Source organism: Hydra vulgaris, chromosome 08 (genome assembly GCF_038396675.1).
Source record: "Hydra vulgaris chromosome 08, alternate assembly HydraT2T_AEP".
NCBI lineage: Eukaryota > Metazoa > Cnidaria > Hydrozoa > Anthoathecata > Hydridae > Hydra > Hydra vulgaris.
In genome coordinates this window covers 36,318,036-36,344,736 of record NC_088927.1, presented here as the reverse complement: position 1 = coordinate 36,344,736, position 26,701 = coordinate 36,318,036, and the positions used below count along the sequence as shown (strand labels likewise).

Sequence of the window (26,701 nt, the reverse complement as noted above, 5' to 3'; positions counted from 1 at the left end):
TCTAATCATCTCAAAACCACTTTTAAAAATGGTCATAATAAGCAACCTTTTATATTTTCAAAGGTTAGTTTACAAAATAAAACTTGTTTTTAAAAGTAAAGAAAAAATTAATTAAAAACTTAATTTGCTTTTTTTTTTCCTTCATAACTTTTGTTTTTTTTATGTCCTTAGTAAAAATAAATTGATAAAAACAAATTGATAAAAAAAGTAAAATAGAAACAAAATATTTAGGATCTATCAATTGTAGAAAAGAAGTTTTTTCATCAATATAAAAAAAAACTTTTTTAAAAGCAAATTTCTTATGTTTCAAAAATTTTTTTTTTGAAAAAAGCACTTTATATAGTGATTTAAATATAAAATCAATGTTTCAAAGTTAAATAGATTTTTACTAAGTACATTACCATTGTTTTACTGTTTTTAATTATATGTCCTTCATCTAGTATGCAATAATTCCAATGTTGAGCACTACAAAAGGTAACAAAAACTATAATATAACTTTTTATGAAAATTTCAATAAAACAAAATAATTTTTAATTTTTCTTACATAAAGAAAATAGCATCATTTCTTATAATGTCATATGAGGCTATCACCAAATTGTAATTCTTCAAATTAGCTTGTAACCTAAAAATTTTGGTTTACTTTATAAAATAATCTATTATATGGCAATCACCTGGATTTAATGAAAAATTATCAAACTAAAATAGAATAGAACTGCTTTTGTAATAATAAACAATATAAATTTCCTAAATTTCTTATTTAAAAATTTATTCTATTTATTCTAGTTACAAAACAATGGGACTCAGACCCCAAAAGTAAGGCAGCTAGAGTAGATTAAACTAATGTTAATAATGCATCTTTGAACCTTGACTAAAATAGAAAGGACATCTTTGAAAAAACCAGCCCAAACATGACAACAGCCATCCAAATACAAATAAAAGCTTTATAAAGGTTGAGGAAATAAGATTAAAAAAATAGAAAGCACAAAATTAGAAACAGCCATAACAGATGTTAACTTTTTTGCAATAGATTAAATTTACGGTTTCCATGAGACTCAGTATGAAAGATAATTTTCAAAGAAGACATAAAGTAAAGGATTCAATAATAGTAGTGGTAGAGCACTCGTTTTGTAAGTGAAAAAGTTTGATTTCTGCATTTGACTTGTTTCTCTGCATAATGGTTTTGTCTCATGTTTTGAAGTTGGAAAAGAATGTTGTTAAGACCTATGTTTTGAAAGGGTGAGCGCGGCTTCTCATAATAAAAACAAAAATTGTCATAATAAAAAGAAAAATTAAAAAAAAAAATGAAACTCTTAACTATAGTGGCCAATTGTACAACTATAACTTCATAAATATAGTAACCTATTAGTAGACCCAATGGCCTTAGGGAAATGAATTAGTGAATAAGAAGTGTGTTTTTACTCATCTTTTATTAAATTTCTATTACTACTTTTATAACGTTTTCACTCACCAATAAATGAGTATTAAAAAATTGCAATAATTATTTATAACATTAACAAACTAAATTTGTTTACTGTTAACTAACAATGTATCACTGAAGAAAGATCACACTCAAGATTCTCTGTTCTAAGCAATCAAAAAGTAATGACTTTTTTTTTAGAGTATAATGCTGTATCATCAGCAAAACTAGCCACAAAGTATTTTCATCATCATCATTTCACAAGGTATTTTCATTATCATCATTTCACAAGGTATTTATCATACTATCAGAAATATTATTATCAATGAGAAGCAACACAGGACTAAGAATAGAACCTTGTGGTACTCCAGAAGTTACTGAAAATGTGTGTTATCTATTAAGAACATCTTTAATACTATACTTAAAAAAGAATATTTTTAAAAATTTTCACAAATACACAGACACCCAGACACAGATATATGAAGAAAGATTGTAGAGCACCAGTATGCCAGAATTTATCAAAAGCTTTAGATATGTCTAAAACAATAACCCTTGTCTTTATGCTTCCATCTCATGTATGATAAAACCTTTCTGTTATAATGATAAACAAGTTGCAATAGAACAAGAAGATAAACAAAATATTGATTTTAAAAGATTTCTTAGACATATGTTGTAATAATAAGAAGTTTGTTAAAGACTCAAAGACCTTCTTTAAAATAGAGAGGAAACTGATTGGTTGATAGCTAGATGGGTAATATTGTTCTTAAGAGTTTTTAAAAATAGGAATTACATATGGCACTTTCCGGCAAACTAGATCCATTTAAGCACTTATAAAAAAGCTTAGATATTCAAGAGAATTCTCAAAATAGTTTTTAAAAACTGTGACAAAATGTGGTAGAAACGACAAGATAGATAAATTTTAGGGTAAAATATAAATTCTTCTTTTTAAAAAAGTTTTTTTGCTTTTAAAAATAAAACAGAACTCAAATATTCTACTTATTAAAAGTATAATTTTTTTTTTCTCTTAAAAAAAAATAATTTAATGTCGAAATACAAATAATACGCTTTTAAAAAATATTCTGCTTTTTAATAACAAGTTGAATATTAATATTTTATAAAATAAATAGTAGGAATATAATTATCTAACAATTTATATCTGTTGAACATTTTTATTTTGTTTATTTTCATATATTTCCACAAACATTTTTACTTACAAATACTTGTTTAAAAAACATTGAGAAACAAATTGAATTTAAAGTTCTATAAACATTTTATGGTTCTTTATATGGTTTATATAAAGCTCTATATATGGTTTATGGTACTAAAGGTTACTAAATATGTACTAGTAGTTAATGACTATTCATTTGTGATTAACAATATTTATTAACATAATGCAATAATTAAAAACTAATTTTTAAAATATTTTTACCTCTGTCTCTCACTAGGTGTTCCAGTGTAGTTTATTGGATTTAGATGTTCTTTTTGACAAAACTTTTCAACTTCATAACACCAGTGTTCTGTTAATGTTGGTGGACATATAACTAAAGAAGGAAGAGGCTTCAAGTCTTCCTTTAATGACATCTAAAAAAAAATTCTCTATACATAAATATGCTGAAAAAATAATACTGCTGTTGTAAATCTGAGGATATCATAATAAAATTAGATCGAAATGAGTTTCAGTATACTCATCAACTGATAAACATGTTATAGTGTTTGAAAAATCTACATATAAGTATACAAGTTGTTTTTTCATTATTACTCATTAAGAGTGTATATTGAGGCCTTTTTTACAGAAGATCTCAATCTCTTGCAGGAATTTTTTTTAATATAATGTTCAATTTTTTTTAAACAATAACAAATTAATTAAAGACAAAAGATGTTGTATAGCTGTTAGTTGAATAAAATTAAATAAAGATTTTTTTAATAAAATTTTTTTTTAATAATTCACCTCCCCAAGGCCGTGAGGGCCACTACAGATGAGGAGGCTGCTTGTGGTTATAACCCTCTCTCAACTCTATAACTCCGAAACACAAACCTTGACGAACAAGGCCGCTGCGCGGAGAAATAAGTTGAGCGCGGTACTACCAGGGACATGGTGGGAATCAAACTCGGAACCTCTCACTTATGAAGCGAGCGCTCTACCACTACATTCTATATAATACAAAAAAACTAGATTTGAAAATTTTGTGAAAAAAAAAACATTTTAAGGGGTTACTCAAGACCCTTAAACATCGGGTAGGTCCCTAATATTATTGGAAACAAACCTTCAAAAGTATGTCAACGTGGTACTCAAAAGAAGCGAAAATAAATAAAAATTTCAAAAATAATAAATTTTTATAAAAACTATTATTTTACGTTTTATTGCATAAAACCTATCCTAACCTAACCTAACCTGGTTTTTTAACAAAAATAAAAAAAAGTCAATAATAATAAGTTCTTTTTAATTTTTTTTTTATATAAAAAATTTAATTATGTTTCAAAACTATTATTTTTAATGTTATAAAATTATTATTTTAAAACTTTTTATTTAATTTTGCTTCTTTTGAGTACCAGGTTGATATACTTTTGAAGATTTTTTTTCAACAATATTAAGGATCCACACAATGTTTAAGGGTCTTGCGCAACCGCTTAAAAAAAAATGTTTTTAAAAATTTTTTGTTCCAGATAAAACACATATATCTTGTTTTAAAGGCCATCCTTATATATATATATATATATATATATATATATATATATATATATATATATATATATATATATATATATATATATATATATATATATATATATATATATATATATATATATATATATATATATATATATATATACACACACACACTGTAAACAAATTTTACATATTTACTTTTAATGCTTGAAAAAACCTTTCAATTATATTTTATAAAAGCCTTTACTCTAAATAATCTTTAATGTAAATATTAAATGTCAAAGTTGGAAAAGTCAAACTTTTTACTTCTACAACCACAAGTGCATACTCCAAATTATTTATAGTTAAGTCTACCCTTCACATCTGATTTAGAAGGTACACCTTGATTATGCAAGCTTATTAAAATCACATTTCAAATTAATCATAATTCCTCACTACATGTCTGTTAGGTTTTGTCAATACATCGATTTCAATCATTTTAACATTGATTTCAAGTTTTGTCAAAAAATTGTAAACAACAGAACCATAAACTAAGCTTTTATGTTCAACATAAATTTTCGTTTAAATTAATTATTAAAACCTATTTAATAAATTATAAATAGTGCAATATTTTTAAAACCTATTATTACCTATATTAATATATAGTAAAATATTAAACTTATAACTATTACTCTAATACTTACAATTATTACCTTATATTTTTTTAATGAATCAAAATGATCAGCTGCCATTATACAAATGGATTGAAGAGTTTTGCCCAGACCCATATCTAATTTAAAAAAATACAAGCACACATATATACATACATCCATTCATACATCCATCCTTACATACATACATACATACATACATACATACATACATACATACATACATACATACATACATACATACATACATACATACATACATACATACATACATATATTTTAGCCAAATTTTAAATTTATGTATTAATCAAGTGTAAAAAATTATGTTTAAAAATAATAATACTTAAAAAATTGAAAATCAGTAAGTATAAAAAGAAAATCGGTATGTAACCTGTCTGTATTATTAGCAACTTGAATCAACAAACTGGAATTAAGAAAGTTACTTTTAAACTACATGTCAAAAATTATAAACTTTGCATATTTAATAAGTGTATTAATATAAATTTTGCCACTTAATGACAATTATGTTAAACTGATAAAAAACATTTATGAGGCATAAAAAATGTTTACCTTTGCTACAGATCAACATTAAAAGAATTAGTGAATATATTTCAGAAATACAACTACAAAATATCACAAGTATCACAACCTGACAGAATCACAACCTCAATATGCATACAAACCAAGAACGCCTTGAAAGAACGTGTTAACATGGATACCTCCTGACAAATATTTTCTCTGAGCTTCTTTTTTAATCCTCTCCAATGATATAACTCTTTATCTCTAGTCCCTGTATGGAAGAATACACTTACACTTATATGCTCTAAAAATGATAAACCCATAACAAATACATCAGTATCAGGCAAGTGAATTACAAACTTCATGAAACCTGCTGAGAATGCGTGAAACATATGAAGAAAAATTCTAGTGTCAGCTTCTTCCTGTACTGTTTGCAATTCCTTGACTAATTCTATACCTAATATTAAAAGTTTGTAACATCTATCTTTACTTGTAACATAAAAAGGAATGATGTTTTCTGTTCTAAAGTAATTAATTCTATCAGATTCTTTTTTTTCTCCTTTTTCTCCTTTAGGTGGTTCTGACCATGCAATGATCTCTGTAAATCTTTCATCTCATACTTTTTTTCAGACTTACCCCATCATCGTACTACTTACTACTACCCTAAAGCTGGTTGGGATTTTTTTCAAAATTTTCATCGTGAGGGTTCTTGGGCTAATGTTTTTTCCCTTGCAGCTGAAAAATACGCCTCCTACATAATCTTCTGGATTCAGGGAGGAATGGAAGCTTTTATTTCTTCTCGTTGGTTCCAAGTCAAGCCTCATTCTACTCCATGGTTTTCACCCTCTTGTGCAGCTGATATAACTAATCGTAATCATTTTTATCATTTTTTTCAAAAAAACAACTCTCTTGAGAACAAACCGCTATTTATTATTTCCCCATTCATTAACAAGAAACTCAATAATTTTTGTCTTATTACTTCCAACTAAAAGAAAGTCTTTCCATTGTTTAACTGGATAATCTTTTTTGATATTACAGAATTTTATGAAATCTGCTGATGTTCGTTTTTTTAGTTCTGCATCTTTAATTGAATTTTCCATGTATGTATCAAATACAACATCTATGCGGTCTGCATTAACACTTAGATTCGATATTATCTGCAAAAACCTTTGAGCCAATTGATCAAAGGTTAAAGCTGTAGTTTTTGCTTGTTGTAAAATAGCCATACCATTAATCAAACTAATGTGGTGGAAGAGTTTATCAGACCAAGGTTCTGTGTCTTTTTCTAGTTCATGAAGGATAGAAACTTTTGATGTTTTTCTTAGGCCACCCATGTAATCTGCTAATGACAGTGGAAGGGGTCGTAATGGATAGCTAAATACATTTTTTAAATCCAATTTTCGCCTTTCCATGACTAAACAAATACTTGAGAATAAGTTTCGTGAAGCCTTTAGAGGAATAAGTTTTTTGTTTGAGCTAATATGTACCTCTTTCTTCAAAGTAGAAAATGTTTTAAGTTGTAACTTTTTCATGGGATCAAATACTGATTTAGTGGCACAAAAGGACAACTTTTCATCTAAAAATGTTTTTAAAGCAGATTTTCCTTCTTTTTTTTTGCATTTAATAAATCATTGGCAATTTCATCTGAGGCAACAATGCCATTTGATAAAAAGAGCAAAGGGTTTTCAAAAAATGGATTTATAAAGGTATCTTGCAAAACTGACATCAATGACTTGACATAGTTCTCATCCTTTCTAATTCTACTTGATGTTAAATCTTTGTGTTAATGGACTTTATGACGCATATTGACAAATTCATGTAAAGACTTTCTAATCCCTTCTCTAAAGGGTGAATTAAGTATCCACCTATTTATTGCATTACTGTTCATTGAAAATTCTGTTATTCCTCCAGGAGTTTTAGTATATTGGTTAACTGTGACTTCAACAGCCTTATTGGGTTCAATTTTACCAAACATATTAAACTCACTAATTTTCAAGTGCAACCATTTCTGCTAGATAAGGTGTCAAATACCTGGCATAATTGTAATTATCATAAGCAAGAGCATAAATTGCAATATCTCGAATGCACTCAAGTCGTAGTGACCACTCTCCAGCTCTTATAGCATATAATGTATTTAGCAGGAGTTCAACTATTTCTAAATAAGATAGCCAGTACTTTGTAAACGCGTAGGCAAATCGCCTTTTCGCAAGCAAAATGCGAGCTGTGTAACGCTTCTTAACAAGGTCTGCAGTATGAAGATAGGTAATGTATTTTCACGTCAATACGACTTTTTTTTATTATTTTATTTTTGTATTACCCTATTTGGGCTTTTTATTTGACCCTAAATTTCAAGGTAATATTTCACAATTTATATGTTGAAAGATTTACTATTTCAAAATGATCATATTTGGTGTTTAACTATTTCATAGCCCCAAAAGACCATTTAGTTAAAAAAAAAAATAAGTTCACCACCTATTTTCGGTTTCTATATATAATAATGATTTTAAAAAATCTTACACATTTTGGTGCCAAAAAAAAAATAAAAATGCAACTTTTTGGAGCTAATCCCGCGGTCTATTAAGGAGGTTCAAAAAAATGAGCCATGTTAAAACCCTTATGCTCTTGCTTTTTTGTGCTTCTTTAGCTCACAAAATAGGCCACAATAAAAAAAGTTAAACTGGCATATATTTCAGAACTAACTCAAAAACAGAGTTAGGGGTCATGGCTATAATTTAGGGGTCAGGTTTCATAATTTGAGCTAATTTCAAGTCAAAAGTGAACATACTTCTCAATATTTTGCTATTGAAATGCAATGGTAAATAAAATGTAAATATATTTTATAATTAACTATATATATAATTATATAACTTATAATTAACTGTTTAATTAACTAAGTAGACAACTACTATATGGGCAGTTGACATCTATTTATGTTCATTAAGTAGCGTAGCTTTTTTTGAGTTAGGAAAGCGTTTACGATGTTCAACAACTTGAAACAGATATTGTATGTGGTCTTCCTGTTTAGTCAGTTAGGAATTGAATGTAGTGGCTAAAGCGATCGCCTACTCAGCACTGTAATTGATTACTTTTAAGGATTCAGCAATGTTTTTTCCAATGATAAATGACAACAGTTCTGGTCACTTATCAACCTCCTCTGAAAGAAAGAAAGTGTCAATTTGAAAGCCTGCTAAAAACAGGTGGGATGCTGGTCTAATGAAGGTTTACTCATTTTCTGCTTTGTGCCCAGTGTCACAATGTTTGAGGAGAGGCTAATAGGTACCTTTCTTTGTATAAGTACCATAAATGACGTCCATTTGCACTGGCAGCAGCCTTGGCTACAACATCAACAGTTGAATGGCAGTCTGCAATCTCTCAAATGAAATTCAGATTATTGCTTGGAGCATTGCATGCATTTGGAGATGTGTTCCAAACCTTTACATAAATCAGTGTGAGAAACAAATTGAACTCTAGGCAACCACTGCTTTCAGAATGTACAGGAACTTTGACATGGAATGCACCACAAACTCTGAAACTAACACTCCTTGTAGGACAGTGTCCTACAAGGAGTGTTAGTTCAGCAGTTGGTACCCTTGCTTTGGCCCAAATTTCACATAGCTGTTGAATTGCAAATTTAGCAGCTTCATTTTGCTTTTTTCTAAACTTTTTTCTCTCAAAACTTTACGAGTCATTCACAAATTGTTGGCAGCCTTTGATAAGCAAATGTATTTTGTGACTAACCAATTAAAGAAACAGCACTTTTAGCACATTTTACAGTGATGATTAACATTTTAAAAATTTTTAAAATTTTTTTAAATATAACACAGATTAAAAAAATGAAACCTTACAAATTATAATTTTATAATGTAAAATTATAAGCAGCAGCTAATTGTCAGTGTCATATAAGTGGTTAACTAAATGATGTGCAAACATTTAATATATTGTATTAAATAGTGGTTCTATTATTTTTATTTATCATGTATTGTATGTTATGTAATATAATAATTTATTATATTATATAACATACCATTTATCCTAAATGTCACTTGATATCTGGATCAATAGGCCTGTAATTCTGAAAACAAGGTCTAGCACTTTATTTATGAATTAGATAATTGAGAAACTTGTGAAATTATAATTATCAGACTATTGTTTACTTTACATAGAATATTTATTTCACTGCATAGAATATTTATAAATGTATTGTGTTATTGTGTAAAAATAAGTAAGTTAGTTGGAATATTTAGAAACAATTTATAATATTAATTAATAGTTTTGCATTGCATAGCAATTAGCAATGCATAAACCTATAATCCTGTATTCCAAACGAACTTCAGGTGCTTGGAGGCAGTACTAAACATAATAGTATCCCAAAAATATGGTAAATAAACCACCCTAATACATACATACATACATACATACATACATACATACATACATACATACATACATACATACATACATATCAGCCTTCGGAATTAGGAAAAATAAGGTCAGCAATAATTTGCCGACCTTATTCTGTGTGAGGTCAGCATCAAGTCGGCAGAAAAAATGTAAAACAAAGGTTAGACCATAAAACATAGATACGAGGTCAGCAATTTCTTGCCTACCTCAAACACTTCTAGGTTGGCAGTTAGGTCGGGGACAAAAATAGCAAGTTTTCGGTATGTAAAAATTAAAAGTACATTTTCTATAAATAAATTCAGAAGAGTATAAGAAAAATACCATCGCAAAGAATGCCATGCAAATTGTATTTTTTCAAGAATGCTAACCAATTGACACCATCCTAATAAAATATAGAAAAATACCAACAAAAAAATTAGTTTATTCAAATATTTTGTATAAAATTAATATTAGTATAAAATATCCCTAGTCTAATCATAAATTTTTCATAACAAAACATTTAGATTTCAGTTTTGATCATAATTTCATTTCAAAGGGAAAAAAGATATTATGTAGTATAAATATTATCTTAATTAAAAATAATGTTTTGTTTTTAGAACAATTTCCAGCTTAAGAATCAATTAAAATGTGAAAAAAAATTTTTTTTTTCTTTTTCCCCCTAGGTTTAATTATGACAGAATCATAAATCCAAGTAACTTAATTACCCAATAAATGCTAGTAACTTAATTACCCAATAACTAATTAAAAAACATTCAAGAAGTTTGAAAATGATTCCCAAATTTAAAAATATTAAATGAAACAGTTTATTAATTGTTGGATTTAAATAGTTAATCTTTGCTTCTTGTTAGATGTTGTTTATTTTACCCAGGATTACAATATTGTTTAGTTAATTTAATCCCAAGATTTTAGCTCTGTTTATTGGTGATGAAATTATTGTATAACTTACCCGGGATTAGAATGTTGTTTAGTTTATTTAACTCTAAGGTCTTAGTCTTGTTTATTGGTGATGAAATTATTATATAATTTGAGCTTGATAAGTTCATCAACTCAGTTTAACATTTCTTTTCTAAAGTGCTGTAAATGATAACATTTTTTGAAGAGATATTGACCCTCTTTAGTAATCAGCATATGTGTATGATAACATTTTTTGAGAGACTCTCTTTAGCAACTCACTTTCTTAGAAATAGCTTAAATATTAAGCAAAAAAGCTTTTGAAATGCAATTTGAAATTAATCTTTTTTTTCCACATTCAGAACAGCAAGATCGAAAAATTTCTTTCTTTTTGAAAAAATTCTTCGATCTTTAATTTTAATCTTTAAGAAGTAAATAAAGTTTAGTATGGAAGTCATTTATTTACAGATGTATTTACATAATTGAACCAACCATTCTTAAAATGTTTGAGTGCAAAATTTTCCAATGACAAAAAACAGAATTTCTAGATCCTATTGAAACTTTACCATTGGAAAAATTCATCAACTTAACATCAAATGCTGGCATTTAATGTTAAGTTTATGAATTTTCATATGTGATGAGTAAGCTTAATCCTTTTTCCCAATTGCAAAGTTTCTAGAGGATCTTAAATAGGAACTTTAATAGGATCTTCAATAGGATCTTCAATAGGATCTTTAAGAGGATCTTTAAGAGGATCTTTAGATCCCCTTGAAAACTTTATCATTTTAATCAATTATAGTTTATGCAAAACTTTGTACTTTGTTTTCATGGGGCAAATTAACTTAAATTAGGATTTAATAACACTGTACAACAACGGAAAAAAAAAGGAAATGCCATTGACACTACCTTATGTATTTTGATTTGGAAATTACGAAAATGATGTCCGTTTTGTTGTGTGACCCACCAATTTTGGTTAAATTCACATTTTCAAATTTTCGATTTTCACTATAAAAGTTGTCAATGTGATTTTTAGTATATTTATTAGCAGTTGTTTATGATTTATTTATTAGCATTTCTTTATCATATACCTATTTGCATTTGTTTAACCTTGTATTAGACTAAATGTAAGTCTGTTTTATTTTAGATAAACTACAGTTAGCCAAGTAATATATAGATATAATACAGTGTATATTGAAACAAGAAATGCCCAGAACTTGTAAAAATTAAGCCGACAACTTTTGCTACATTTGTGGCGAACTGACTTTAAAGAGATGCAGACGAAGATTGACACCACATGTGAAAAAACTGTATGAACTATACTTTGGTTGCAAAGTCGGCAACCAGGATAAGAACTGGGCGCCTCATGCATGCTGTGTGAGGTGTGTTAGTTCACTATTGTCGTGGGCGAACAGGACTGGTGGAGGACCAACATTTGGGGTGCCAATGGTGTGGCATGAACCCCAAAATCATTGCTCAGATTGCTATTTCTGTTCTGTTAACATATCAGGTCGCAATTCTAAGGGTAAGAAAGCTATATTGTACCCAAATCTACCTTCAGCTATTCGTCCTGTTCCTCATTCGGCTGAACTCCCTGTTCCTGAACCTCTATCAGAAATCCCAAACACCGACAGTTCTGATTCAGACAAGGATACTGATGACAATGATAGTTACGAGTTGCCAGAAGATACAGAGCGTAAACTCCACTTCATAACAGGATCTGACCTGAAAGATCTCGTTTGAGATTTGTATTTAACAAAGCAACAGAGTGAATGGCTGGCTTCACATCTCCAGGAGAGGCATCTGTTGGCTGGTGATGCAAGAGTGTCGTCATTTAGAAAGCGATCACGGGAACTGCAGCAATACTTCTCTATGGATGAAGAACTTTGCTTCTGTAATGACATCAGTGGATTGTTTGATGATCTAGGATTACAATAGGATTCATCTATGTGGAATTTGTTTATTGATGCATCACTTTATAGTATTAAGGCAGTATTACTGCATACTGGAAATATGCTGCCTTCCATTCCCATAGCACATTCGGTAACGCTGAGGGAAAGCTATGTGAATATATTACTTATTCTGGACAGAATTAAATACAGAGATCACAGATGGTCCATATGTGCAGATTTGAAAGTTGTTGCTATACTAAATGGATTGCAGGCTGGTTTTACTAAGTACATGTGTTTCCTCTGCAAATGGGATAGCAGGATGAAATCAGAACATTATATGAGGAAATGTTGGCCACAACAAGAAACATTTGAGGTTGGTTCCCATAACGTCATTCATGAACCTCTTGTGGATAAAGAAAAGATCATCTTGCCCAATCTTCACATCAAGCTTGGAATCATGAAACAGTTTGTAAAGGCGTTAGATCACGACAAACCAGCATTTCAGTATTTGCAGACCAAATTTCCTAAAATTAGTGACGCCAAAATTAAAGAGGGCATTTTCGTGGGGCCCCAAATACAAGAACTGATGCTGGATGAAATGTTATCGGGAACGATGGGTCAATATGAACTTGCAGCATGGGATGCATTTAAACGGGTGTGCCAGGGATTTCTTGAAAAACATATTGCACCAAATTACGCTGATTTGGTAAACAGATTAATTGCATCCTATCAACAACTGGGTTGTAACATGTTGCTGAAGCTCCACTTTCTTCATTCCCATCTTTCCTTCTTCTCTGTCAATGGAGATGTATATGATGAAAATGGCGAGCGCTTTCATCAGAGTATTGCCACAATGGAAAGCAGATACAAGGGAAAGTGGAGCCCTGCCAAGCTTGCAGATTACTGCTGGAATTTGCAGCACGATGAACCCGATGCAGCATTCAAACGCCAGGCTAAATACAATTAAATACAAGTAAACAATTTGTGTTAAAAGTGATAATAAACATGTTCATACACTTATTCATATGTATAGAAAAATGCATCTTACGTTACATCTTTAAATCGTTATTACAAAAAATTGTGACGTGCTACAGCATAACTGATTACATATTTAGAATCAGCATGTCTGAATTAATAAAGATAACCTAATTTGGTTCTTGTTTTTTTCAAAAAGTTAAAAATTGTTGTACAGAGTAATTAACTTAGATGCCATCAAATACATTAATTAGTTAGATGCCATAATGTACAAACTGGTTGCAAAGTGTTTTTTTTTTTTGTTTTTAACTCAACTTTTGTAAAATGTTGTTTTTTATGAATCCAACTCAACCTTTTTCTATAATCCTTTTTTCTATAATATATATCTTTAAAAATAGCCAAAAATGCAAATATATAGAAAAGAAAGACTTAAAAATTTACCTGCAATGTAGAGTTCTATCTACCATATGGCTCAGCAAATTTTGCATCTGAAGTCATTCATAACTTTTAAACTCATTTATAACTCATTCATAACTTTTTTATAACTTTTAAAATTATAAACCTTTAAACTTTTAAATTTTGTGAGAATAAAAAAATACAATCTTTTTACTCATAATTCTCTTAAATTAAAAAATTCAAATATAAATTATAAAAGTATAAATAATTTAGGCAAAAAGAGTTTATATTAACTTTATAAAACATTGAATTTTGGAAAATTTTTAAAAATATTTTCAGTAAAATCAAGCTGGCATTAACTAAGGTTGCAAAAAAACATGATTAAGTTAATCGCACAACACTGCCAACATTCACAGATGTTGAAAAACTGTTTTTAAAAACTGTTTTTAAAAATTGTTTTTTACTGCTTGGAAAATATCATAAAAACTCATATCACTACTAGTCAATCACTAGCTACAAATAAACTGCAGATTAGTAAAAATAAGGTGTAAAATTATAAAATCCAGATAAAAGTGAAAATAAGGTGTTAAATTATGTGTTTTCTTTCTATAACTTACTACTTAACTAACTAATATAAAAATAACAAAATATGGAAACTAAAATTTTTTTTAATCTTTTGTTCCAATTTTTTATTTTCAATTTAATTGAATTCTAATTATTTAATTGAATAATTTAATTGAATTCTAATAATTTAATTTAACAACTTAGTTGAATTCTAATTATTTAAATGAATAATTTATTTATATTCTGATTATTTAATTCAATAATTTTTTCAACTTTCAGTTACTTAAATACTCAAAAAATTAGTATTAATAAGCAAACAAGTAAAAATTAATTTGAAAAGTTTAAAAAAAAATGAATACCTGCTGATATTTTCGAAGCTCACAATTTATAGGAATTGGTATCTGGTATTGATCTAACTTTGTACCATCGAGTAGCTGCTCTAAAAACCTCCGTTCAATAATTTTTTTCTTTATTAAATCATCTGACATGCTTTCTGTGTCTGGCACACTCGACTAAAATACAAAAACTATTTAAACCTTTTTACAAATAGTAAACAACAACTTTAATAAATAAATAAAGAATCTCAAATCATCAACTAACTTCAAACAAAAAATTTGCCAAATAAAATGATTGTAAATAAGTTCATAAACAAAATACCTTGCTGCTATCCTACAAGTTTTAAATTTGCAAGTGATTTGAATATTTTGTTCTTACATTGCATTCTTTTTTAATGGAGCATTAAAATTTGCAAGTGATTTGAATATTTTGTTCTTACATTGCATTCTTTTTTAATGGAGCATTAAAATTAAAAAAAAAAAAAACATAATTTGTAGTAATGTTAATATTTTGAATGAAAAAAATATTTATATTTATGTCAAATCAGGTTTATGATTTTTTAATGTTTTTAGCTTTTTCATTATATTTTTTATATATATTAAAACTTATTTCTTAAAACAGAATTTCAAAATAGTTTCACAACAACAATCTTTTAGTTTTTGCGATTTAATGTTAAATGAAAATTTTAGTCTTAACCTTAGAGTATCATTTCAAAAAGTCTATTTTAATAAAATAATTTAAAAAAAATAGTAATTTAAATCAAAACTATAAAATCTGTCAAAACTTCATTCGAAACCTTGAAATTTAAAAAAAAAAACACAGCAAGGCATTTTGGTACAAAGCTCAAAGTAAGTGATTGCAAATTGCGATATTGAGAAATGCTTCTGGTCTTTAAATTTTTATTTTTCTAAAAACTGTTAACTCTGTTTTTTATCACTAAACTCAATAGTTGTTATTCAATAAAAAATATTTATATTTTAAAACTATGATATATAACTTTTTATAAGATTGATCAATCTCAATCTTTTCATAGAGCACCATAAATATTATAAATATTTTAAACCATATTACTACTATTATTTTTATTTTTATTATTATTATTACTATTATTATTATTATTATTATTGTTATTATTATTATTATTAGAAATTATCATTTAAACTTTAATATTTTAATTCATTTGACAAAATTCATCAGATAAAACTAGAAAAATAAAGCATACAGTAAAATGTAATATTAAAAAACAATTTACAATAGTCTAAAGGAATTGATGATAGAATACTTTAAATAAAATCACAAAATAATATATAAAATACTTTTATACCTTATATTAATCTTATTCAATATTTTCATATAAATCAAATATATGATCAAATCAATTAAATGCACACATACACCTAAAAAGTGAGGCCGTATGAGAAATGTTATGACAGCAAAAGTTTAAGGTGCAAAAAAAGAGTTGACTTGCACTGCTGTAGCAGTTTGCACAAAAAAAAAGCCTAATATCTCTTTGTTTTATACCATACAACATCTAATTCTCCTGCTTTTAAATCATTTACAGTTATGTAAACATTTGAAGGATTTTAAGCAATCAACCTGATGATTCTGTAAGTTGCATTTGACAAAATGCAACTTACAGAATCATCAGGTTTTTTATTAAGCAATTTTTATTAAGCAATCAACTAAGTTAATGTCATCAATTTTCTTTGACTGTCTAAATCAATCTTTTCAATAAACTTTTTTTCCAAATGAAAACCACTTTTTTATAATAAGTGGTAATTTAAGTTTATAGTCAGTTGATGAGTTGGTTTGATAGTTTTAAAGTATTACTAATAAATAATTTAATTGCTTTGTATTTATCCATAAAAAAAGAACCACACACACAAAACGCAAAAAAACAAATAAGATCAAAAAAGCTAATCATATAAAGTGTCACATAAACATGGTAAGAATTTATTAAGTTTTTAAATCCTTCTTTTTAAAGTTTTCTTTTTAAACTTTTTTCTTTTATTTAGATTTTTTTTCTTTTGTAAAAATTTTTAATTTCTTATTTTAAGTAACAATTGAAAAATTTTGGTAATATGATTTGCAATATTTAAAAAAATTTTCATCTTTCACTAAACTTCCTTAGACTTCTAGTGTCAGCACTTAATCATGTTAAATGATTTAAAATGTTCAGCTTACAAATAATAACAGAACTATATTGAATATGAACACCCCAAGATCACTTTCTATTGGGTAATAAATAATACTTTTTAGTTAATTCTACACATATCTACACAAACTGTGTAGACATGTATCGAATGGCGTGCATAACTTTGCATTTAAACAGCATTAAATAATTTTTTTACAGTTATTAATTTTACAATTATTAATTTTACAAAATATTTAGATTTACACTTCCTTGAATCTTTAAAGTTAATGAAATAAAGTTTTTTTACACTTTTTTTTTCCTTATTTGCACAAAAAATTTAGCAATTCTTATCCAGTTTTTTTTTACTTTTTTAATAGATTGCTTTATGTGCAGTTGCTCATTTCTTAAAACTTTATCACATAAAACTTCAAAAACTTTATCACATGAAACTTCAAAAACTTTATCACATGAAACTTCAAAAACTTTATCACATGAAACTTCAAAAACTTTATCTCTAAAGCTTAGAACAATTTTGGCTAGCAAAAATAAAGCTTAGAACAATTTTCAGCCAAAGTAAATCTTTGCAATAATTTTATCAGAAAATTATCTTCAATGCTTGGGTTGTGAACTCAACAGGTCTGCTATTTGTTATTGTAAATTTTACTTTAGATTAAACTTTTTTTTCTATCAGCCACAATTATTTTTATGCTTCACAAACTTTTCTACTAAGAGTAGTAGTTTGGACCAATCAAAATAAAAATCATTTTTATTTTGGACAATCAATCAAAATAAAAATAAATTTTATTTTGGACAATCAATCAAAATAAAAATAATTTTTATTTTGTATGTGTGTATGTTTTACTTGGACAAATTGCAATCAAACTTAATAAACTGCTACATTTTTTATCATACATATTTAATATTACTATAATAATTTAACATTACAATAAATTTTTTTATAAAGAAATAAAATTATACAATTTTTTTTTAAATTTAAAAAATTTTTAAAACTTAGAAAAGTAAAAGCATACCTCGAGAGGCATTAATTGAACCAATGTGGCAAAACAGTTTGTTGCAATTAGTCGAATGTCCTCCATGTGGTCACTCATGCGTGCTAGTATCGGAACAACCATCAACACAATATATGGCAATATGTTAAGACCAAGGTTATTAATAACATCTTATAAAATTAAAGAAAAACCAAAATATATCATACATTTTAAAATTTTTTTTTTTTAATACTTCATACATTTTATATAAATTTATTTATAAAAACATATATCATATACTTATAACATAATATACATATATATATATATATATATATATATATATATATATATATATATATATATATATATATATATATATATATATATAGATATATATATATATATATATATATATATATATAATGGAATACAGTTATTTTATTAGAAATAAAATAACTGTATTCCATTTTCTATTTTAGTTATAATTATATTTACCTAAATATGTCCCACATAAGTGCTAAAGGAGCATTAAAGAGAAAAGCAAACAACTTAATACCACCGTGTTCAAAGGAATCTTGGGAACTGCTTGCTTCAGCAGCGCCTTATGGATTACGGACTAAATCCTTAGCCAATTTCAAGACTATTCCAGAAGTCCGCCACATTCTTGGCTACTATCACCATCTAGCTGACACACGCCCCGCACCAACATCAAAAGCTGTTATGCAAATAATAGCAAAAGATTTGGAGCAGCTCTGGAATGTGAAATTTAGCATGTCCTCAGTATCCAGAGCTGGCATCACAAAAAAATTGAATGAAGTTGTGAATGCTTATAAATTAAGTTTGAAGAGAAAATCGAATATGGATTTTTTTATGCCATTTGATACCCTTAATAAAAATATAAAGCTGAAGAGGGAAGAGCAGATCTTTTACAATCATCAAATGGATGATAGAAAGAGCTGTGTATTAACCAGCCAAACAGTTGTTGAGCATCCTGCTAACAGGCAGTTGATACCAAAAAACATGGATCTTGATTATGTAGAGCAACTGTACACAGAGTCAAGCTCTGAAAATGATGATAACATTGATGATTTTCAGCCTTTGTTTGAACGACCCAAACGGAAGTTTAAATCAAAGGTGAGTAATAATAATTTTTGGAAATAAAAAAAGTTTTTTTATTAAATTTATATTAATTTTACTTTTGGTTTAAGGCGATGCCAATTGCCATTATGTGCGCAGAAGCTGGTACCTCAACTCACAAAGGAGTTAGTGTAACTCCCTCATTGAGTTATTTCCATAGTGACATTCCAACTCCAAATCAATTGGCTATTTTTAAAGCAGGTAAAAGGTTGCAAGTCACAACTCTACTTAAACTTAAAGAAGCTTTGTCTGTTCAATTATCCTTTATATTACACTTTGATGGAAAAGGTGTGGCACCATATGATTATGGGATTAAAAAAGTGAAACGCATGGTCATCGCCCTTCAGTCTGATCGACCAATATTTTGGTACATTGGCCTCAAAACATTACATACTAGCGGAACTTCTAAAAATCTAGCCGCTATGATAACGGAAACATTGTTAGAGTATAATGTTGTGCATAAAATATTCCTTATAATTTGTGACACCTGCTCTGTCAATACAGGTTAGTAAAATTAAAATTATTTATTTTTAAATAATAAAATAATACAATTAAATAAGTTATTCCGTTTTACTTCAGGTGGATCTTATGATGGTTCTGGTGGAGTAGTGGGGTTTTTAAGATCTAAGCTATTTAACAGGCCTGTTCCTTATTATGGATGCAATGCTAACATTTTGGACCTTGTTTTGAAAAAAATGGTAATTTTCCACTTGCCAACACCATCAAAATCGCCTACTCTAACTGATTTTAAGTTCATTCAAAAACTAAAAAATAAGTATCCGCAATTGAAAGAATCATACAATATCCTGCATAAAACACCTCATCCTCCTCCTACTGTAAAAACCTGGAGAGATGATTATAAGCTATTGGCTAGGTTTGTTTTATTGAAAATTATTATTTTCAATATCAATGATTTGTATATGTGATGAATGCGTTGATCCATTTTATTGTTTATTTTTCCAGGTTATGTATTGCATTTAGGCACTATTTGGACACCAATATTTTACCCAAACTGCAGCTACCAACGAAATTACCAAGTTCTTACTCAGCAAGGTGGAACAGCAGAGCAATATATGTCTTGTTAGGCTACTTTCTACTTCCTGAAAAACGACCATTATTGAAAGAAATAGCTAAGTTTATTAGCTGTTCTTGGTCACTTCCATGGTTTAAAATGAGAGAGGAACCCAACTGGGAAAACTTAAAAGAAACTACATCAAGTTGCATTAAAGCCCAAGAAGCTCTAACAAGACATATTCTTGGTGTTAAAATCTCATTCAAGAATGTGCATCGAACAAATGAGGTAGCTGAGAGAGGACTATGAGCTATGGACATCCGATGTTCCCGGGCTAAGTCTGATGATGCTCTTGAGAGACTTTTTTTAACAGAAATGTTTATGCAAATGTCGAATAAAAAATAACTTCACTTTATAAACTTTGTCGTATTTCTTTTGCTTATGTATAAAATAAAAAAATACTAAAAAAAAGAAATAATTCTGTCTTATTTCCATAAAGCAACTTTTTTTTTTGACCTAGTAAAATTTTCAAATTTTTAATTATTTTTTATTTAGTTGCTCTTAGAATACAATTATTCATGTTTTAGAAAAGGTTTGCATGACAAACTAAAAAATAGAATCACACTAATGTATATATATGTATATATATATGTATATGTTTATATATTGTATACTTTTTTATATTTTTCATATATTTTTATTTAGTTATTTTATACTTCATATATTTTTTATATAATATTTTAACATATTTTAATATATTCACATAATTTGTGCAAATAAAAGTATATTTACTTTTGCATTTTTTGACATATATACAAACATGTAAACAAAGTAAACAAAAAACAAAAAGATACAAAACAAAGCTTCAATGACCCCTTGCCTTCCGGCTGGATTGTCACTCTGTCCTAAGATTCCTATAATGTCATGCAAAATAAAATTCATGGTATCCATTCTTATTATTTTGCTAAGCACCCCAAAACATCTTGCAGATACATGTCTTATTGAGGTGTAGTGGTGACTGAGGTAATATGTAAAGCATGGAAGAATTTCAACAAGCTAAATGTTAAAATATAATAAGAGATAAAATTATAATTAGATAAAAAATACAGGAAAAAACTTTAACAAATAGTTAATAATATTAAACAATTAATAACAAAAAAAATTGAAAATTTGTTTTAAATTAAATACACAATGCTACAAATTTTTACAAAATTTTTGCCCATTTAAATTTTCTATTGTTTATTAATTATTTGCTTATTCCTAAAATAGTAAATATATTTTCTGTAACATTGATCATTTTAAATTTATACCACTTTTAGTGCCAACCAGCAACTAAGCACCCATACATCGACAGTGCCTCACAAAACATTTTACAGGAGGTTGTTAGTGTGCTTCTCTCGCACAATTAGATGAGGAAAAAAAAGTAGTGGGTTACGAGACAGATTACAACACGTATATTGTAGATGAAAAAATACGTCATTAATAGGTACTTTAAATACAAGTTTTTCTGCTTCCCCATCGTAAAATCTTTCATAAAACATATAAAAAACATTTTGCATGTTTGTTATCAAATACACATTTTAATTTTACAATCAAAACCAAAGTAATTTGTTTTAAAAACATCTTAAATGACTCTAAATATGTATTTAATACACATTATACATGAATTTGTGCCAGCTCTGTTCTGTTCTTTTAAAAATGAAGGCTCTTCTCATAATGGCTTATAGAGATACTTTTCATATAATGGCTACTAGATGTCAAAATTCTCTTAATATGTTTTGTGATGCATGTTGATATTATATTGGCAAAAGGCAGATATTACAAAAGATTGTGAAAAGTACCATATCATGGATAGCATACACAAAATATTTTTGAATGCCCATGGGTGATCTGAATAAACCATAGGCCCCTTGTGTGAAAATCTGCCTAACTACTCTAGCATTTTATTATTTAATAAAAACGCTATTGTTATTTACGTCTATGTTGAAGTTGCTATATGTTGTTTTTTCGTTTTTTAAAAAGGAAGATGCAATGATTCATCTCAAGAGTCAGGAAGTGACAGTAGCAAAAACATGAAGGAAGCTTTTGTACCAATGAGAATATTTAAGCCTCACTTTCCAAATCAGACTGAACTATAACTTAATCAGAGATTTAGGTCTTACTAAGTCAGGAGCTGAACTTCTTTCATCAAGGCTGATGAAATCAGCCTTGATGAAAGAAGTTCATGAAAATTACACAATAAAAATATCCATCTTTGGATATTTATATAAAATAAATATCTATCAATGAAAATTACACAATAAAAATATCCATCTTTGGATATTTATATAAAATAAATATCTATCTTTGCCTGTTGTACACTCAGTACAGAAGAAAGAAGACTATAATAATGTCAAAGTATTTCTTTACAAAATTAGATATTCTGAATTCAAGTGAGATGTTTGTTGCGCTTTAAAGATTCTTGCTTTTTTGCTTGGTTTGCAAGAGGGATACAAAAAGTATTTAAGTTGACCTTCACAAGTGTAACTACAGTTAGAATTGTTCAATGTTTACAAAAAACTTCTAGTAGGTCCTAACAAAGTCTTACTACCATATCAAATCAAACTAAAATTGGTAAAACATTTTGTAAAAGCCTTTGATTGAGGAGAAGCTTTACAAGAAATTTATCTCATGTTTCCAAAGCAACAATGAGGCAACAATCTAAAGTGATATTATTGGTTGGACCCCAAATAAAATGTTAAAGTCAGAGAAACTCAAAAGTGCCAAGACAAAGGTTAAAAAATAAATTTGGTATGTATGTCCATAAAGATTCATATGTAACATTCACACCTAAATTTCTTCTCGGAAAATATGAGCGATGTCAGTGAGGAGCATGATGAGAAATTTCATTAGGACATTGAAAAATGAAAAGTTGATATCAAGGACACTGGGATTCTGCTATGATGGGAGATTATATATGGCCTCTAGTCAAAAAAGATGAAACTATGCACTTATAAAAATCACCCTCATCAAACCCCCTCTAATTTTATTAAGAAAGAGTTTATAGAACTATATAGTAACTATTAGTTTAAAACATTTATAAAGAATTGCATTGTGTCTTCTTGTTTACACAAATATCATACTTCCTAAATACCTTTCAATATATGAAAAAATGCTATATGCAATGCAATTATTATTATTTTAATATTACAATATTAAAATATTGATATAACATACTGACATTAGGAAAATTTGCACTTGAAAATATGAAATTAACCATAAATAAAAATGTTTTTTTTTTTTTTTGTCAAAACATAATTTTTGAATTCAGTGGCAAAAAATACATAAACATTGAAAAATTAATAGGGACTAAAAAAAAGTGGGATCTTTGTTACATTGTAATATAGTGCATTGAATGCATAAAGAATTAAAAAATCAAACCTTTTAACATTAAAAATGTAAATGGATTAATTACAAAGTAATGATGTAGTGTATTAGTAAGTTAAAAGTCTAAACCACTAACAAAATAATTCAAGTCAGTTTGCATTTCAATTAAATGTAGCATAAAAAAACTGTGTTTAGAAGTATGAAATGGAAGTGGCTAATGATAAAAATAATCCTAATTGTTTATATTCATATGCAAAAAGCACAATGTGTTTTATTTATGCACAAGCAAAAAGCAATAAAACGTGTCAAAAAAGGTGTCAAAAAAAGTAAGTGTACTTAAAGGTAAGTGAACTTTAGTGGAAAAATAAAAATAAAATAAAAATGAAAACAGAAAAAAAAATTTTTTTAAATGTATTACTTACTTTTTGTTTTAAATTAGAATGCAGGTGTAGTGCAACAATTTCAAACACTTGCATTGCAGTTATAATTAGCTTCATTTTCTCAATATCATCATATTGATAATAAGAAGAACATTCTATATTTAAAGTTAAAAATATTTTTTTAAATACATTTATATATTATTTTAAATTACAAATAATTAACTAATTCTTATTAAATTTTATTCAATATAATTCTATTAAAATGATTAGTTAATATTTAAATTACCGTGTAATACAGTGAAAGTGCTTTCCCAAAGATCAGGCAGTTTTTTGCAAAGCAATTCACCCATTTCTTCAACACATGTTGACAGAGCTATAGATGCTCCTTCACACTGCACTTGTTGCTGTCGCATGCTCTGGGAAAAATTACTGCATTTTTATAACTAATAATATGAATATATATTTTTATAGTTATTGATAACTACTATCATATATATATATATATATATATATATATATATATATATATATATATATATATATATATATATATATATATATATATATATATATATATACATATATATATATATAAATATATATATATATATATATATATATATATATATATATATATAAATTAGTCACTTAACAAAAATTTATATATTATATATATATATATATATAAATAATATAACATATAATATGTATATATACATATATATATATAAATAATATAACATATAATATGTATATATACATATATATATATATATATATATATATATATATATATATATATATATATATATATATATATATATATATATAAATTAGTCACTTAACAAAAATTTTTCTCATTTTACACAGTGCCTCATTTTTTTTTCAAAATTTATTTTTAACCTTCGTATAATTTTATTTTGGAAAAAGGTATCAAAAAAAGAAAAACATTTTTAGAGAGAATTTTTATTGTATTTTATATTTATTATAAAAGAATTTATAATTTTTTTTACAAAATAATGTTAAAAAATTAAAAAACTGACTAGTAAAAAATATAAATGGGAAAAAAAATTGGACAAAATTTTAAGACCAGTTTCAAAAATATTTCAAAAAGCAATAAAAAAATAATTTAGAAACGTGTTGTTACTCCATTTGCTTTCAAGCACTCTTGTACTCGCTCTGGCATTGAATTCATTAAAGTTTTGATTACTTCATCAGGCACATTTTTCAAATGATGAGAGATTGTAAAGTTGTTCTTTACCAAGCTTGTGATCAAGCCACGACCATAAATTCTCTATTGGATTTAAGTCTGGACTATTGCCAGGTCATGGAAGCACTTGAATTTTATTAGAATTGAACCAATCGCTAACAACATGCGCTTTATGACACGGCGCATTATCTTGCTGGAAAATAAATCCATCTTGCAACTGCCATAAATCAATGCTAGGAATAAGTGAGTTTTCCAAAATTTCGATGTACCTTTCTTTCTTGAGTCTACCATCGAATAAATGAAAAACGCCAACTCCACAGGCACTCATACAGGCCCAAATGCCTATTGAACCACTGCCTTTGTTTGTTTCAAAATGCATGATTCATCGAACCATTCGCTTGGAAGTCTACGCAACATTACAGGACTTTTTCTGTTGTCTACCTCAACGTTCATTTCATCGCTAAAGACCACACGGCTCCACTGATCTGTTGACCAATTTTTATGTAGTTTGCACCACTCTTTCCTGGCAAATTTTTGTTTTTTATTTAAGCGTGGTTTTTTTGCAGCAGCACGCCATAAATAATTTAAATTGTGGTGGACCCTTCGCACAGTTCTAGGGCTTGCTTTAAGACCATTTGACAGTGTCCATTTCGTAGACAAGTCTGTAGATGATGCTTGTCTGTTTTTTTTCATTAATCTCACTAACGAGCAAACATCACGGTCATTTGAAATTTTATTGCGTCCAGTCCTATGACGATCATTAATTGACCGGGTCTCTTTGTATCGTTGAATTATGTTAATAATGCAAGAGTGAGACCTTCCGAGCTTTTCTGCTATTTGTCTGATGCTATAGCCTTCTTCTTTCAATACAAGAGCCGCGTATCTGTCTTTTTCTTCGATCTTTGCACACATTTTTGCAATATTTTTATACCCTTATTGCAATTCAAAAAATAAATGTTTATTTGATATCGAAACTCAGGTTTTGACATTTTATTTTATAGCCAATGTAATAAGCAATTAAGACAGTTAAAAAAAATAATGGATTATTATTTTAATAAGTGCAAATTAAAGATTTGAAAGTGGTCGTTAAATTTTGTCTAATTTATTTAAAGAAGATTTATAAGTACTCATCAGTTTTGTAATAAGTTAAACGCTCTTTAATTAGAATTAGATTAAAAAAATTATACCACTTTAATCCGTATGTTTTAATTAACAAGATATTAGAAAAAAAAATTTAATATGTCAATTAAAATCTTCTTAATTTTAATTTAAAGATTAAGAAACCAACTAAAAAATGAGAGGTCTTTAATTTTTGGCCACCGCTGGATATACATATATATATATCTATATATCTATATATATATATATATATATATATATATATATATATATATATATATATATCTATATATATATATATATATATATATATATATATATATATATATATATATATATATATATATATATATATATATATATATATATATATATATATATATATATATATATATATATCTATATATATATATATATATATATATATATATATATCTATATCTATATATATATATATATATATATATATATATATATATATATATATATATATATATATATATATATATATATATATATATTTATAGAACCTTATTTAAATTCAAAATTGTTTGTCTTTTATTTTTCTTCTTAACAAAATCTTTCTACTTTTTGAGTGAATTAACTTTAATGATTCTTATATAAAAGTTATAAATGATTTTTATA

At 27.2% G+C, this 26,701-nt stretch overlaps 1 protein-coding gene across 4 annotated transcripts in view; it reads right to left on the bottom strand.

Annotated features, from left to right (window-relative positions):
* Window positions 1-26,701, bottom strand: part of LOC100205708 (TATA-binding protein-associated factor 172) — a 107,761-nt gene that overhangs the window by 23,131 nt on the left and 57,929 nt on the right. For all 4 annotated transcript variants that reach the window (XM_065803597.1, XM_065803599.1, XM_065803598.1 and 1 more), the window contains exons 22-31: window positions 24,014-24,143; window positions 23,770-23,882; window positions 20,836-21,037; window positions 17,872-18,020; window positions 14,730-14,882; window positions 9,977-10,037; window positions 4,778-4,854; window positions 2,847-2,998; window positions 545-622; window positions 402-465 (exon numbers count right to left, since the gene is read on the bottom strand). In XM_065803597.1, the coding sequence (XP_065659669.1) occupies window positions 402-465; window positions 545-622; window positions 2,847-2,998; window positions 4,778-4,854; window positions 9,977-10,037; window positions 14,730-14,882; window positions 17,872-18,020; window positions 20,836-21,037; window positions 23,770-23,882; window positions 24,014-24,143 (1,179 nt within the window). The remainder of the gene's footprint in view (window positions 1-401; window positions 466-544; window positions 623-2,846; window positions 2,999-4,777; window positions 4,855-9,976; window positions 10,038-14,729; window positions 14,883-17,871; window positions 18,021-20,835; window positions 21,038-23,769; window positions 23,883-24,013; window positions 24,144-26,701) is intronic.